Raw genomic sequence first — 18,545 nt, forward strand, 5'->3', positions numbered from 1 at the left:
GGGCATTTTCTCCAATATTGAAGTTGACAATCACACAAAACTACTATGCTAATTGACCAGTGCCGAGAAATACTTAATAAGCTAATGAAAACCTCTTCTACAAAATTAGCGTTAAAGTGTCAATACAGCAGCTTATTTTATTCCCTTCAATCTAAGTTGCAAGGTTCGGACTGGGCTAGTCGGGTCCAGGTCTAGGTTTGTCGTAGGTTCAAATTCGAGCTACAGTCATGGTGGGTCCACACCACAGACTGTGCATCCGAGTAGGTATACAAGGACCCGCACAATCCCACAGCCCACAATGCAGACCCTACACGGACGCCAAGGGACCCGCCACAACCCATGGGACCAAGAAGTAACTTAAAAATACATTCCATAATATATGTTTTCTTCTAACACTAAAAGGAGCCTATAAGAATACATCAAACACATTTTATTTCTCATTTGCTCTCCAACGATGAAGATCTTGATTTAGTTGAGCCAGGGATGAACCCATTGATCCCTCATTTTTCAATGATTCATTTGACCCTTGAAGGGCCTTGATACAATGATAAACTATTAAACACTTGTCACTATTATCATTATGTTTCAAACACTGTAATTTGATGAACTAGTCTATGTTTTGAAATTTCATTTTGCAATTCAATAATTCAATGTATGATTTTATTTAGAATTGTGAACATAGATTTATGAGAGAGTATTTAATGTTTATCTTTGACATTTGGCATTGATCAATGATCAAGCAACATATATTCATACTATGAAATGATTTGTAATACATATATATATATATATAGAAACCAAAAGACAATCAATTTAGTGCCTAACGTGCAAAGATCCTTCCTCCAATTACAATCACAAACAACTTCTGGTGGGACACCTCATAACACGAAGGCCTGAGAATTTATGCCCTCAAGCCTCAAACTTTCTGCAAATGATCATTCATAGCTCCTGACATGCTCATGTCAAAAACTTCATTCACAATTCTCCAATAATAACCGCCAAAGGATTTTTAATTTCCTCCAGTTGAAGGTTCGATCCCAAATTTCCTCTTGCGCTATGCTTTTGCTGCCAAAACTCCCATTCGCAATCTTAATTCATGGCAAAATTAATGTTTTGAAGAAATATTGTGTCTTTTCCCAAGATTATTTGATTTTGGGTTTATTAAAATGTTTGGAGGCCTTTATTAATCACACAAAGGCCTTTTATCTAATATAAGCCTTGATTTTATTGGAGGCCTTTATGTAATACCCTGTTGGGTGTCGTCTTTAAACTCTCAAATGAAATCTCAGAAAATATTGAACAGCAAATGCATGCAACGGAATTCAACAATTTTCAACAAAATAACCAGCAATTCATCCAATATAACAGTTTCTATAACCGTAGGTTTGTTATTGCATTATACATCAGCAATTCAATAACTTATTATCACCACAATCCAATCTTAAAAACAATAGTACAGTCAAATTGGAAATACTAGACCAAAAATACAATGCAAGCACAAGTGAGACATCTGAAATGATGCTTCCACCACAATGGGTTTTTGTCCACCATCATCTGACTAGTGGGTTTTCTTCCTCCAAGCGGGCTGAAAGATGAAGCTTCCAATTGACTCGTAGAGAAAGCTCAATAACTCGATCAAAAACCAAGCATATACTTAAATGACCTCCTCCTCCCCTTTTTAAACACAACCTAGTGACCTTTCATGTCCCTTTGCTTGACTCTTCATTTTCCAATCCTGTGCTTATCCTTTTGCTAGTTCGTCTCTTGTTAACTCCCCTTTTTAAAATTAAATTGACTTTAATAACTTCGTATTAAGTCCTCAATAGTCAATATTAATATAAATGGGGTTGGGCAATTAATTTTCAAATATCCCAGAAAAAGGGGAGATCACAATCCTCCCTACTTTGAAATTGTTTGCCCTCAAACAACTGCGTGCATGTGATCATGATGCCTGGGTCCCATATCAGCTTCATGAAAACTGCTCTAACAATCCACTACGCCACTCTAATAAGAAAAAAGGACTTAGAACTGCAAAGCCATTGACACCGACTCCCCATAAGAACAATACCTCAAGCATGCTAATACTAGGATCCCAAATCATCCCACGTGCATGATCAATTAACAACCTACCACGTGAAGATCCTCAATCCAACTGAGAATCTCACTCCAATTGAGATCACAAGCACCAGTGCGGTCAAATAACTATTGGAACTCAACTATGTGCCAACCAACTCCTGGAAATATTACGAACCATGGGAATATTCCTCCTGGATCCCACAAACAAAAAGGCCATCCACCTTCCCAACTATCTGTAATATCTTGTTGCTCCGTGCCCATAATGGGTAGAATATCCAATTGCCACAACGTTGCTCCCCTCACTGTATGCATTCTGGCTATAATGTTCACCACATCTCTATCCAAGGCTGATTTGTAATCAGTATTATGTCCCTCTGTCAGGGCAGCAACCTCTTGACTGCAACAAGTATCAATCTGAAACACCTGACCAATATCAATGAGTGTGTCATCATCAAACTCGAATAGCAGATTCTCCATTATCCAATCAGCATCCATCTCAAAAAGTGAATTAATATGCTTCATCCAATCAACATTATGCAGGCTGAAAGTAATATCATCATCATAGGCCTCAATTTCCTTGTTCATTTAATTTGAATGCAAAGACAAAGCTGCCGTTATGTCGTCATTCTCATGCAAAAACTCATCAGGTGAGATTCCAACATGCCTTTACCTCAAATAGGACTTGCCTCATCAATATGTTTGTCAAGGCTAACCTCTTGATCACCAACGTAAAAACTTGTATGTCCCTTATTCGTAGCTGAAACCACCTCATTTATATCTTTCCTATCGCTGGTCTGCATCTCTTTAGCTACGTCTTTGTTACATCCCAATTTTTGACCTAGCTTGAAACATAGCCGTTGAGGTTTGCATGAAATCAGTTGGCAATTTAATTTGATATAATCTGGCGAAATAGTAAGATAGTTGGTCGTTATGATTTCAAGTGAAGATGACATGTTAGTTGATCGTTAATCGCAAATTCATGGAATTAAGATGAAAGATTAACTGTTATGATTATTTATGATTAAATAATTTAATTACAGAGAAATTCCTTGCAGAGAGCATGTTGAAGGGGTGGAAGCATTGTCAAAAAAGAATTAGGCAGGGCATCACCATCACTAGGCAGACGGGTAAAGGACCTAGCGATTTAAAATAGAATACATCTACGGGACTCGCATGAGTTATTTAATAACTTAATTAAATTAATTGGGTTAAATATATTGATTATCATCATTCTTTCCTCCTTCAGCTTTCATGTTCTTTGAGCAATCAAACTCCCTGCTAGTTATCCTTATTTGTATGCAGAGTCAATCCGAAACTTACTGTGCTATCTGACTGAACATTCATTTTTCCGGTGATTCCTTGGTGCTTACTTTGTTTATCAAATTATTCCTAAAGCTGACATCTCTGATCATCAATTTCCCTTATAATAACATATGATTTTATGACATTGACTTAGCATAAAGCTTGTTGTACCTTTCTCATAAGTCTGTCGTTTTCCATTGAAATAATAAGACACTAATTTCAGCATAAAGATGTTGATTTCCCTTTTCCAAGTCTAACATTTTCTTTGTGATAATATGTTACAGTTTGTTGTATTTCTTGTGACAATATGATATTGCTTTATGCATAAATGTCTGCCGATTTTCTTATCCATTTATAATCGAATATGTGAGATAACTCAATAGAAATTCTCTGAATTCGTTTGCATAAATGTTATCATTCCAAATGGAATCAATCCTCATATATATATATATATATATATATATATATATATATATATATATATATATATATAATTGAGAGAAGATATTAAAATTAGAACACCAAGGATTTCACCAGGCTAAAATGCCCATATGTGGTGAAGAAGGTGTAAAGCATCTTTCTGATTTTTAATCAGAAAGCACCAAGGAATCACCGGCTTGGAGGCCTGAATAAGGTGAGAGGGTGTAAAGAACCTGCAAATTGAGGGTGACATCAGCATACATAAAACATTACTTTAGCTCATGCATGCTCCACTCATGAAGAATGTTGTCAATTTTGAGATCTTTAAAGAACCTAATCATAGAATGTGAAATGATGGTTGTATGTAATCTTCTTGATTAATTGATAAAGCCGTCTGCTCTGAGAATTCCAAATACCTGGGACTCACCCGGCTGTGTAGCCAAGAAGATGGGTGATGAGGTGAGAGAAAGGAACCCTCAACAATATGAATCAGTACCAGTTATGATAGAACAACGATTATCTTTTTTAATATGAATTAATTAATAACTCATGCATAAATTATGATCTCCTGCTGCCTAGTTGCATGTTAAATTACCAGGACGCTCAGTGGATGGCACGATGTCCCTTGTCTGTTCCAAGTAGAGAGGGCCTTTCTCATTAGAGATCGTGAAGGGATAAGATTTGGTCCAAGGTTGGGTGGTTAAGCCCTTGACAATGTTTCATCTCTCCCCAAGGAGTCAAACGTGTGTCAGATAGAGATAAGCTATACATTCAATTGTTAAATAGGTAATATCACTTTTATTTATAAGGAGGTAAGATTAAGTTGAGTTATTTTCATTGTGACTGTTATTTTACACCTAGATATAAGAGATAGAATCATGGATTGCTTTTCACTTATATGAATATCAAATATAAGCATATTTTCTAATCTTGAGATACTGTCATAGTTAAGTAATCGGAGGAAAAGGAATCTGAAGCCCTAATTGATTGAGAGATGGTTGGAACCCTAAATGATACTATGGTATCGGAAGCCCTAATTGAATCCGTGGTATTGGAAGCCCTATTTGAATCCGTGGTAGCAGAAGCCCTAAGTGAGATAGCAGTATCAGAAGCCCTAAATAAACCGAAGGTAAACAATGCCCTAATTGATACAGTGGTATATGATGCCCTAATTTTATATAATGGTATTTAATGATAATCGTCATTTGATTGGATAGAAGTCATTTTGTGGTATTTTTATAGAGGTATTTGTGGACTAACCCGAGTGGTTGCAGAAGCATCCGTAGTTTTGATTTCGATCTCAATTTTCCGAGGTATGTGATTTTCAATTTCTATAGTGATTTCATTTGATGGTATTTCAAGTTTTTAGTTAAGAAATTTTTCCTAACTAATTCTAGCAGTAAATTTTATTCATATGAACATGAATGATATAACTGTCTTCCTATGAAACGAAATAATAACTGTATTCTTTGAGTATGTTAGATGTTAATTTAGACCTAGGAAAACCGGATGTTACACTCTTCAATACTACAATTCTCACAAACATGATTGGATGTCCAAGTGTCCTCACTTGTAGAGCACATTGGTTCCTTCCCTATTTGTTTTTCCCTCTTTTCAAGAGTCTCTTTACCCTATGAACCCATGCAGATCAGCTCACTATCAATCATGAAATCCTAAGATATGTTAATTTTATCCTTGATTACTTCCTCCACAAACTTGAAGGCTGCATATTAGAGCATATACTTTATCATGCCTTTGCAATATCTATGTTCCCTCCTCCAAAAAGCTAACAAGGTGGACTACAACCTCTTGCAAATTTCAACATCTGCATCAAGAAATGAAGATATAATAGTGTGCATGCAGGTCTTTACGACTCCTAAATGATGGTTCCTAATTTCAAACAAGAAGCATTCTAACAATTGAAGAATTAAATCATTGCATTCAAGATCAATCATAATATAAAATAATCTCATCTCTTCCATTGTATCTAGAATCTTAACCCTTTTGTAAACCACAGTGCCTTTGTCAACATATAATCCTTGAAAAATTTTCACAATCAGTTGCAGAACTTTCCTCAACTCCACATCATTGTAGGTTGTTGTAGGAGATGTTATTCGCATAATTTCGCTAAGACAAGAAGCAACCACAAGGCTAACCCATTTATCTAGATGCTCCATAAATCTAGGTTGGATCAAGGTCACCATTGAAGGTTGTAAAGCCCACTTCAAGAGCCTCCCATATGTCGGCTCTATTCTGGTCAAATATGTTTCTATCTCTTCCAATTTGGAGAGAGCATCATTTGAGGATTTCATGTGTTCTAATTGCAACCCGAACACGTACAACCAACCAAAATCTTCTTCTTTCTACAAGTCTCTTAGCTGAGGGCCATTGAATGTATCATTAAATTCCTCTGAAAAGACATTCTTTTTTAGATCTTCCATTGTTCTGTTCTGAAGGACTAAAAACTACCCCAATCTTAAACACACTTCCCCTATAGATCACTACTATAATAAACTGTCTAAACTAAGATTGCTTGCCGCCTTAAAAAGTATACTGTTAACCAATTATCCCAAGCTGGTTTTCCTGTAGAGAACACTTACTCTAATTATGATTTTACTTTATCACTAGCCCAACTATATCTTCCTTGTTTAGTATTGGTAGATTGTTTTCTATGTATCTCAATATGCACAGGATTTTGATATGATATACAGTCCCCTTAACATAAATAAATCGAATACCACTATAGTGAGTGCCTAATACTCTATTTTTCCCTTTTTTGAATCACAATGTTTGACCCTTAGCAATGTATCTCTGCTTGGCGATTACAGTTGAGGCTCTATGTGTTAGGTGGCACTATCACTAGTTTTAATATCTGCAGTCTTGAGTAATCTAGAGTTTGTTTGGTCTTCAACAGTCTTCACAATATAGCCCAAATTCCCTCAAATAGTTTGCTTCCTTATATATTGTCTGAATCAGAGTGCAAGGACTTGTCTTTGCATAGACTCAATGTTCAGGCCAAGTTGACCAAAAATAGATGTCTAAAAACTCCTCCCCCCCTTCATTAGTACAGACAATGTATTTTTAAACCAGATTATGAATTCCCAAACAGAAGGTTCCTGTAGCTTGAACTAATAATAAGCTCATAGAGGATAGCCACTAGAAATGAAATTATGACCCATAAACTTCGAATTCTTCAATAGCAAAAAGTCTTTAAATCATGCATCTCAAAACTATTTAAGTTAGCTCAAGAACTATTCAAGTCAAAGGAAATTGTTGATTCCTTGTCCTGCTGCTACGCAGTAATTGGCCCATACAATCCCACTCATTCACTCTACAACAATAGCTTGCTTGCACTGCCTTTTTCCTTATACCACCATAGAAACTCCAACCTACTTACCAGTGAACACAATGCCTTCCACTAGTCTTAGTTGCGACCAACCTGACCTCACTGTTGTAAGTAGCTCCCAATTCCCAAATATTGTTCAACTCTCCTATCGTCCAACTGTATTAAACCCCCATTGTAAACTACATAGTCTCTGTAGGTAGAGAAGTTGTGTCACACTTCAGTCATATCAACAGAATCTTTGTCTTTGTACCTTATAGTGTAGTGGTTGATTCAGTATGCACAAAGGATATGACTTTCAACACAAATTTCACTTACAACAATGTCATGAGACTCCACTATCGTTAACGGGAATGGCAGAGTATTAAAATATTTAGCCCTCATCAAAACTGCACTTCAAAAATATTAAAATATATGCTTGTTCACAATAATCTTCACACGACACTATACATTCTTACTTCTGGAAACAGGACGATCAGTTTTGATGTCGAAAATCCCTCGATATTTGACATAAGTATGAAATTATATTCTCAACCTCCTTGTGACGTTGTCCCTTGTCGAGCATTACTAGTACCAGAAGTTTCCATTTCTTGCTCAACCTTTCAACAAATACAATATAGGAAAACCAATTATCATGTCTAGAAATCTTCTTATAGGAATCAATAACAGTATTAGAAAATAACGCCCCCCCGCCCCCCCCCCCCCCCGCCCCCAAGATTTGCATCCTCAGCAAAAAATTAATAAATCAGAAACTACATATAGCTATGATAAACTGACATATTTCTCAGCTCATACTACGTTTCCCTCCAAAATTAAATTCCCTGTGCCAATGGCAGAGTTCCACAATTTCCAACAGAAGAAGAATGTCATAAACTTCTTTCACTGCAAATTATAAGTGTTCATTTATCTTAGAAAAACCATTCACATTAGTCATGTGTATGTAAAATTTATTCGCCTTCCCATTGTACAATCCCAGATAACTCCAATGATAGTCGAAAGGTGCAATGACTACTTGAATCGATTCAAGCACACAGATGATTACACCAATCACTAGTCTTCCCATGGCAATTAAAGATATGCAAGATCCTTGCACTACAGTTTCCTGAGCATTTCGTTCTTGTTTTCTTCTGACATGTGACTCTCAACACACCTCCCGTGGTTGTTCCTTGCAAACTTGTCTTTCTTACCAGAAGCGTTACAACTCTCGGCATTTGATTCAAAACTCGTTGCAATAATATTGTACTGGTGCTAACCAATCCTGCTGCAAATACTACACGCAAACACCGGAAAGAGAGTATAATAAAGTCTTAAATTTTCATTCATGACCCTAGATGAAGTCTAGGCATGAATTCTTAAGTCCGTAATCACCATTGTATGCTCGACGCTTCAAAAAATCTTTGTTATATTGCATGATGGTTATCGCCTAGAGATTCCAACGATTGGGTTCCTTATATCTCATTCGAAAATTGCTAAAAAATTTCAACCTCCAAACTCTATGCTTCACAATAACAAAATCTTTGAAAAATTATATAGACAATTTGAATAGTTTCCACTTCCTGTGTTAATAATAACCCAACAAATTATTGATAGCACACCCAAAAGCCACTCATGATGCCACAAAAGGGAAACCCACTCTTCTCACTAACTCCAACCCTGTAGTTAATTGTGCGTGTTGTTGCTAATGCCACCGACAGAAGGTTTGACGAATTATGGAAAAAAATTCATGCGTACATAATTAAGTCCTTCCCGATATAAATTGATCAACCAATTATTTTTTGTGATCAAGATTTCCCAAAATATTTCAATCCTCCCCACAGCAATAAAATTGTCTTCTCAAACGAGATAAAAAACTACTTCTGAAGTTGCACGTTCTTTTAAATTTGTTACTTAGAAAACCACACAAGCTGGCAGGAAGACCAGCTCTAATACCACTATAATACCCTGGCTGGGTATTGTCTTTAAACTCTCAAACGAAATCTCAGAAAATATTGAACAGCAAATGCATGCAACAGAATTTAACAATTTTCAACAAAATAACCAGCAATTCATCCAATATAACAGTTTCTATAACCTCAAGTTCATTATTGCATTATACATCAGCAATACAATAACTTATCACCACAATCCAATCTTAAAAATAGTATTACAGTCGGATTGGAAATTCTAGACCCGAAATACAATGTAAGCACAAGTGAGACACCTAAAATGATGCCTCCACCACAATGGGTTTTGTCCACCATCTTCCGACTTGTGGGTTTTCTTCCTCCAAGCAGGCTGAAAGATGAAGCTTTCAATTGACTCATAGAGAGAGCTCAATAACCAGATCAAAAACCAAGCATATATCCAAGCATACTGAAATGAGCTCCTCCTCCCCTTTTTAAACACAACCTGGTTACCTTTCATGTCCCTCTACTTGACTCATCATTTTCCAATTATGTCCTTGTCCTTTTGCTAGTTCGTCTCTTATTGACTCCCCCTTTTAATATTAAATTGACTTTAATAACTTTGTATTAAGTCCTCAATAGTCAGTATTAATATAAATGGGGTTGGACAATTAATTTTCAAATGTCCCGGAAAAAGGGGACATTACACTTAAAAATCAAACCAAGGCCTTTTATTTAATAGAAGCCTTAATTTAATCCCCAACTTATTCATTAGGGCTTAGGGCTTATGGGGCTTATTGTAACAATTTATTCAATAAAGTTAATTTAAATTATTCACCTATTTTAATTATTTAATGAAGTGAATATAGCATTCACTTCATTTATTTAAAATACATATGCGAACACTTGTCAAGCTGCTGGTATGAATCACGACAGGACCATGTAACCTACTACTCAAGTCCATGATAAGGCAAAAATTATCACTACTGCCAAGGGATGATAAATACTCATCATCAATCTATCCCCTAACATTAAGGTTTAAATTCCAACTTCATCTATCCACCTCAACTGCTTTTGTTCTTAATGTAGTACCATCGCCACTAAAAAAGGTGAGGTAGAGCACATGGTATAGTTGGTATACAACTGACCATCAACTATAGACTGGCATCAACTGCAAAAAAGTCCCCTCGAGTGCAGTGCATACATCACTACTGAGTCTGAACCTGACTTCAGAGAGTCAACACACTAGGAGAACTCAAACTGCTATCCCCATCTTGTGTCCTGGCTGTTCAGGATATCTGAATATCTGCTGAGTATGATGAACAACAAACTAGACTCAACTCTAAGCAGAGCTCATCCACATGAATCTCAGAATCTTGAAGAGCCAACTCAGCACTCTTCAAAAAGTTCCTATTGACGTCAAGCTTGTAAGACAGTTTATCAGCTTCCTCTCCTTTCCTTATCAAGGCATCTGATTAAATCTCAACAAGGTTAATAACATGGTCACGATCTGAGAGAAGGTATAAATAGTTTGACATTACTCATCCCATACCTTCTCTAATAATCTGAATACTGCCTCAAGAAGATTTTTTTCTTGTCCCCCTTTGTCTTCTCTCTAATCGATCCATCCAAATGTGATTCTCGATCAACTTGTGGATTCTGTGCTGATGAGATAAGGCTGCAACAATGTCATCTTCAATTGTGTTCCCAATTTGTGTGGACCTATAGGTTTGCTAACAACTTCAGCTTCACATCATGTAGCCTCAAATTGCTCCTGAAAATCCCGTGTCACACAATTGTTCTCTATTGTAAAACCATTTGCTCAAACATGCAGATCTGGGAATGGGGCGGCACTAGCTCCACATGCAGTACCATTGAAAGATGTTGGCCAGGTGTATTGGGCTGAATACTGAGTTTGTTCCGCAAGCCGTCTTTGGCTAGCTCACTGAGGATACTTGTTTTGGTTTGTGAATATTCTAGTTTCCTTTTGTACTTTTTGTGATTTTTCAGTGTTTTCTCCAATATTGAAGTTCACGATCACTCAAGAGTCAAAATTACTATGCTAAATGAAAAGTGCTGAGAAATACTAAATAATTTAATGAAAAGCTCTTCTAGAAAACTAATGTTATAGTGTCAATAGAGCAGATTTATTTTATTCCCTTCAATCTGAGCCAAATAACAATGATAATAAGATCGTACCAGGCAGAGATTTAAGCATGTATGCTGGAAACAAAATAATATCACTGAGATTAGATCAAACACCTGATACCGGTGTATTCTGGATAATAGGTTGAATCAATCTGCACTGTTACACCTAGTGATGATGCCAGCTGCAGGAAAAGTTCTGCATCCTCTTGAAGGTTATGACAGCAATAAACACTCCAATTTGCAACCCAGCCTGCTATGAGTCACACCACCAATCTGAAGATGCCAATTTCTTCCAGAATTTCCTGCTGCCCTTACACAGATAATGTCTCTTGCTCACAACTCTCCAAATCAGTTCTGCTAAGTCAGATATCGACCACTTGGCTCGGAATGGCTAATTCTGTCATATGCAGATAGCAGATGGAATCCCTGTCAGTCTCACCTCAACCACCAATTCCAGACCTACATTATATAAATACAAACTCCTTGCTGTCAGATCTGTAGATACCAAAAGAAAATTAATTTAATACCTATTGTACACAGCTCCTGCTTCCAATTAAAACAACAAATGGTTTCTGGTGGATTGGGGGTCAAATACCAACACCTGGGCCTGAGAATTTACACTCTCAAGCCTCAAACTTTCTGCAAATGGTCTGTTGCAGTTCCTGAGATACTCATGTCAAAACAATCATTCACGAACACCCAATAATGACCGCCATTGCATTTTTAAGCTTCTCCACTTCAAGGTTTGATCCAAAATATTCTCCTGGACTATGCCTCTGCTGCCCAAACTCCCATTCTCTCCTGTTCACAAGCTTCATTCACGGCAAAATTATTGATTTGAAGAAATATCATGCCGCTTCCCAGAATTAAATATTTATGGATTTATTACAATGTTTGGAGGCCTTTATCAAAAATCAAACCAAGGCCTTTTTATTTAATATAAGTATTGATTTATTTAGTCTTTTCTTGCTTTGTCTTTTGATTCCCGTTCTGTTCTTTCTATGGACACCATTTGGTGCTCCCGCTGCTGGTTGGTGCCTTCTAGTCACTTTTCAGTCCCTTAGACCCTTGTTAGTTGTTGGTATCTTGTTGGACATTAATAAATTTATCTTATCTTTAATTGGAGGCCTTCATTAAAAAATCAAACCAAGGCCTTTTCATTTAATATAATCCATAATTTAACCCCCAACTAATAAGTTATTTGTTAGCGGACCGCCAATAGGGCTTATTGTAACAATTTAATCAATAAAGTGACTTTATATTATTCACCTATTTCTTTTTTTTAATAAAGTGAGTATAATATTCACTTAATTTATTGAAAACTAAATTTAGGAATTAACTAATTATTTCCTTGTTAAATAAAATATGGTCCAAAGCTCAAAATTTGTTCCCAGAGCCACTGCTAAACTCTGTTGATCACTTGATGAGTTTCCTAACCAACCTATTGGCCTACAGGAACCCAGGTGAATATGCCAACCTGCCACTCTGCTCATGCTGCCTAAAAAGGGGACATTACCCTTTAGTGGTCCAAAACATAGGTGACAAAATAAATTTTTGCTCCAGATTTTTACCCAGAAAATCTGTTCTTATTACTATGGAATGTGGAAACATTAAACATCTTGAATCTTACAGCATTCATCTGACCATAAAACAAAGCTATAGAGACTTTAAAATGCTCCAAGGTCACTAGGTATAAAAATTATGAAACACAGTGTTCAGTTTCTCTAGCAATCAAACAGGAACATGCATACTCACTAGTACGCTACATGTTAGAATGCTACATAACAGTCCATAAGTCAATGGACATACATAAATAATGGTACCATGTCATTGTCTGCGGTTTCAACCATGATTAAAAAATCTAAAATGATGGGTTACTAATTTCCTTCCCTAATCAGTTATGCCCGAACATGAAACCCCTGTGGTTCCTAAAGGACATGAAAACTGACAGTTCAATTAGCACATGTTGCTGACAGAAAGACCTATATATGTGTCCTTTCACTTGTTAAGGAATAGTACTACATCCTAGTCATGCATGTAAGAATGATTGACATAAAAGACTACAGAAAATACAGCTAAAGGACATGCAATAAGTATTACAGCTTCAAATTATTTATAGAAAAGAGAAGAGCCAACGAGCATATGAAACAGAAGCTTAAGACATCTTTAGGCAAACGTCAGCCAATTAAATATGGTTAACCTTTATAAGCATGAGGCTGTTAAAAAAATATTGTAACATCTGAGAAAGATTGAAAATATTTACACTGAGAAGATATTTAAAGAACAGATGTTACCTACCTACTAGAAGTTGACTCATCAAAATTGAAGATTCCAACAATGTCCATCGGAGGAGGCCTCGAATCATAATAGGTATTGCATGCACATCCTTTGCCTGTCAAGTTATAATTTTGCAAACGCCCAGTGACAGTTGTCATATGTTTTGTGGTTAATATCTCCATCAATATAACTCTATGCATTAAAGACCACCAACTAATTGAATCAAAATAATGAAGCCTCGGATATAGAAACAACAAAACTATCATGTATAAGACTCAAAAGTACACAAACAAATGATTTATTTGTCAGAAACTCGTGCATATAACTTAATGTCATACTTCTAAAAACATAAGGCAAAGAAGAAAATTTACTTCCAAACAAGAATTTCCTGTATGATGGATATTAATGTTATCTTTTGTGAGTAGCTTTGCTTGATTTTGCACCCATGAAAATTGTATAGGAATAAGTCATATCTTGTATATTTATAAAAATCAATACCATATCTGCTAAATGAGACTCAATTAAGTACCGTATACTCTTAAAACTTGGTGTGTTCTCACCAGACTCCCCAAAATTCATGAGACTTTTTGCAGGTCAAGTAGCCTACAGTTGACTTGCATACGAATTTCTGAAAACTTACAGTTGACATCAAAACACTTCTCTGATAAGGCTGACACAAACCCAGAAAGTCGGCTCCAACTCGTCTACAAAAGAATATAAAAATGAAGACATTGAACTTGTTAAAACCAGCATTATAAAAAAAGAAAGTTGGCAGGAAGGGGCTTCTAAATCAGCAGCATGTATGATTGCTATGGTTTTTTCGTATTTGGTTCTTAATGCAATGCACTACAACCAATATAAAAGACTGTGACTTAATAAAAGTGGGACCCTTACTCATGTTGGCCACAACAAATTGATCAACAAACAGGTTTTTAAGGGATGCGATGGATAATTAACAAGTTCACAAATTAACTGTAAGCCACACTTTTCTATAATTTGCCAACAGACAACAAGGAAAGATGTAATTTTGTCTTACTTACCGATTGCTAGAACAGATTATCTCAGCTTGCGGAATTTTAAGGCTAAAAAATGGTTAGGACAGTATAGAAAAAAAGAGAAGATATCGCCATGAAGGGAATAAGGATTTGTAATGTCACCTTCTCAAACTAGGTTAACAGGCATGATATTTAGCCTATTTGTCTAGTTATCTTGGCTAACTCATAAGGGCTACAGCACTCGAATTTTCTTATAGAGCTTGGTCTTGGATTTTCTTGGCTATTATTAGTGATGTTGGCATAGTTGGTGACTTGGATTGCCGTGAGACTTCCTTAAGTGTTTTTGGCCTCTTGAGTTGTTCTCCACGCTTCTTAGAGAGCATACCTATTTATAGTTAATCTCGGAGTTGGCATTAATCTTCAACCCCCTGCCTCAATTTCATATTGGCAAGCTCAAATTATTTTTTCAGTGCCTTGGCAATGCTTTCCACAACTTGAACAAGAGTATTTAAGATATGCACTAAGTCCTAATGTTGACGATAAAATATTTCATTTCAGTGTTTCTTTTATTAATTATAATATGTCTGCCCAAGTCAACACCTAGGGAAAGGAATTAAGATTCGTTATGTTCCCTTCTCAAACCTAGTTAATGTATGACCTATAGCTTATTTGTTTAGTTATCTTGGCTAACTTATTGGGGCTACAAGGACTCCAATGTTCTTAGAGAGCTCAGTTTTGGATTTTCTTACCTATTATCAGTGAGGTTGGCATAGTTGGTGACTTGGATTGGCATGAGACTTTCTTAAGTATTTTTGTCCTTTGAGTTGTCCTCCACACTTCTTAGAGACAATGCCTTTTTAGTTAATCTCAGAGTTGGCATTTATCTGCAACACGTTGCCTCAATTTCATCTTGGCAACTTAAATTGTTTTTTCCAATGCCTTGGCAGTGCTTTCCACAACTTGAACAAGAATATTTGAGACACTAAGTTCTAATGTTCACAATATAATATTTCATTTCAGTGTTTCTTTAATTTCATTATTATGTCCCCAGAAGTCGACACCTAGGGAAGGGGGAGTTGCACATTGACTCATTTTTATAATTTGAAATGTGCTTTCAGTAGGAAATGACTTAAACAAAATTTCAAAATGTCGTTTTTCCCTCCAACTCTATAAAAAGGGATTTCAGTCCTCATTTTCCAATACATAAAAGACTACACAAAACAAAATGCTACTGGACTGAAACTGAAAGTTTTTCCAATGATAGATTAAGGACAAAAATCCTGGATTGATTGCTGGTTCCGGATCTGGGACATGATCTCTAGTCAGACAAAGCGATTCTACATAAGTATCACCTCACCATTGTTTTAACATTTTTTGCAAATTGCTTCTTTCTGGGGCTCATTTTTTGTAAATGCAGAGATTTTGTGGTGCTTTTTGAAAGTGTTTTACAGACTCTATTATTATCCGTATAGCTGGGCTTCCTCGAGCTACCATACATAGGTCATACCATCCTTGTTTAGAAGTGTGATACAGTGTTCGAAACAGCTGAAAACTATGCAGAAGGTAACACAACTTATCTGGCCGACTCATTTGCAAAAGTTTTTCATTCTGGCTGCAGGTTTCACCAATTCCTAGGAGGATCATACATGCTGGGTATGGTTGGAATTGGGCATGACAACTGAGGAAGCAAATTGCAGCCTATTTGACCTTGCCTGGCACTAATGTATTATCCCCTTTATTTGGATATCAGAAATTAATTAAATAATTAAAATTAAGTTGTTGAAATATAATAAATTTAATGACAACTTAATTGAATTATTTAACAGTATTAAAATGGCTTTAATGGTGCAGTTAGAATAATAATGAAGTCATTTTATTATTATTTCCTAAAGTTCAAATCAAATTAAAACGGGTAAAAAGACAAAAAAAATGAAAGGGAAATGAAGAATCGGTGCAATGGTCTTTAAAAGAAGAAGGGGAGGCTCATTTTGATTATGCTTGGTTTATACTTGAATATTGTTTTCTCTTGGAGAGTTCTAGAAAGCTTTGCCTTTATGTTTTGAAAACATGAGGACAAAAACCTTCAAGATTTCTTGGCAAAGTGGACAGAAACCCAATTCATCTTTGGAGGTGAATTCACAACAGAGTTCGCAGCTGAGCAAATTTTTGAAGTAATCATCGAAAGACATTCTAGCATTAATAGAGGTATTTCATATCTGTTTTGGGAATAAAGTTGTAATGATCTATATCTTTTAAATTATTATTAAGTGGAAATTTGAATACTGAATTATTAATTAGCAATTAGAACACTCGATACTAAATGAAATTTTAAATTATCATATCGGGAAATAAACGATTCCTATTATATCAAGAATATCATAAAGTTGATTACAATTACTAGCATGATATCAAAATAAGTACAAAATGTAGTGAATGGAGACCTCCAATCATCCCTCAGGAGGTCAGGCCTCACTAGAACTACAAGACTTCTTATGGTCACAATCCACCAAAGGAACGCCAGCTAGTCCTACATCTGAAGATTTTGCATCACATGCACTTAGGTTTGAATAGAACCATAAAAGAAATTTAATAATATGCTTTTTTTTACTCATGGCAAAAGCCTGCCAACTAAGTGCCCAAGTGTCCCCCTCGAAATCCCAAGGATGTAGGGACATCCCCACGTCCTGACAATAATTGGTGGTTGATGGGTGGCACACAAACAACTTGTCTCCACGTCCCTAAGACATTACCATTCTAGAAATGCTAAGGTTTTGTGGGGACACATCTCTATGTAATACTAGTTTCCATAGGGCAAGAGATTGTATAGGGTACCCATGCAATGGCTTATGAAGTCACATAGGGGTCTTGTGAGTCAGATTGGATAGTCTGGGATAGTCTTGTAGATTTTAGGAGAAATCCCTTTTTTTGGGAGTCACTGAGAGTTGGTTGAGACGCATTATGAGAACTTCAAGATCAGCTAGGTGTCAGTCATTTTGGTTCCTATTTTTTAGGAGGAATTCCTAAATTTTGGGAGGCAACTATTAGTTAGCTCGCAGTAGACAAACGTCATCCGTGAACTCTCACAATCAAACAAAATTTAGTTCAAAGTCCAGATGAGTAGGTTATGAATAATTATAAAATAGTTTTATATTATTTCTTAAGTTACAATCAAATAAATAGATAACAAAGTGACTTATTATAGTCACTTTTATATCATAATGATAAGTTAAAATAAAACGAGGTCATCGACACATCCCCTAAGGTAGATCGCTAATTATAACTCAAGTGTGTTTTTATGTTTCATGATGAGTAAACCCTCAAGGGCCAAATCGTTGAGAAAATAAATAACTTAAATAAAGTTATTTTTAAAAAATTGCCACTCTAGAAGAAGTTCAAACTTCTTGGACGGAAGGAGACTTTGAAAATAAAAGAAACTTTGAAAGATATTTTGCTACATAACCTAGGGACGTTCCCCCCCCCCCCAAAAAAAAAAACAAAAGACCAAGTTTTGGAAATGGGGACATCCCCAGGATGGGGGGATGGGTATGGGACTAGTGGCAGCCCTATTGAGACTAGAGGGAGGAGAAAGATGGGTAGCAGTGAGGAGGGCTCGGTGGAAATTTGTTTAATGCACAGTCAAAGAAAGCTTTTGAGGCATCCATTGGTATATTCTTTGTTGCTAATGATATCCCATTTCATGTAGCTTGCTCCACTTATTTTAATCAAATGGTGAACGATATATTGACTATGAATCCCTCATTTGTACCCCCTCATGAGCATAAGCTACAAACCACCATCCTAGATAGTGAGTACTTTAAGACTGCTTTGTTGTTTGAGGATATGAAACGTACTTCGGTTAGCATGGGCTACTCTATTATGATGGATAGGTGGACATTACAAGTCCTCCCTCCTCGAGATTGGTTGCCCATAACCAATCATGAGTCCATAAGCCAACACACGGGTCCCATGTCCATATGCTAGCATCTGTACAGCCTGATGGAACCCAAATTTTATGTGAAAATTAAGGCCTCCATTTGAGAAATAATTAAGTCTTGTCATTGATTCATGTTAAGATGCCCAAAAGCACATTCGAGATTTTGT

At 36.2% G+C, this 18,545-nt stretch overlaps 1 protein-coding gene across 6 annotated transcripts in view; it reads right to left on the minus strand.

Annotated features, from left to right (window-relative positions):
• LOC149542861 (eukaryotic initiation factor 3 gamma subunit family protein) overlaps positions 1-18,545 on the minus strand; it is a 236,684-nt gene that overhangs the window by 99,991 nt on the left and 118,148 nt on the right. For all 6 annotated transcript variants that reach the window (XR_016355539.1, XM_089797773.1, XM_089797776.1 and 3 more), the window contains one exon: positions 13,471-13,564. Coding sequence is in view for 5 of the 6 variants with exons in the window: in XM_089797773.1 (XP_089653899.1) it covers positions 13,471-13,564 (94 nt within the window). In the remaining variant the exon portion in view is untranslated. The remainder of the gene's footprint in view (positions 1-13,470; positions 13,565-18,545) is intronic.

Source organism: Cupressus sempervirens, chromosome 8 (assembly GCF_028749045.1).
Source record: "Cupressus sempervirens isolate cs-2001-9-10 chromosome 8, ASM2874904v1, whole genome shotgun sequence".
NCBI lineage: Eukaryota > Viridiplantae > Streptophyta > Pinopsida > Cupressales > Cupressaceae > Cupressus > Cupressus sempervirens.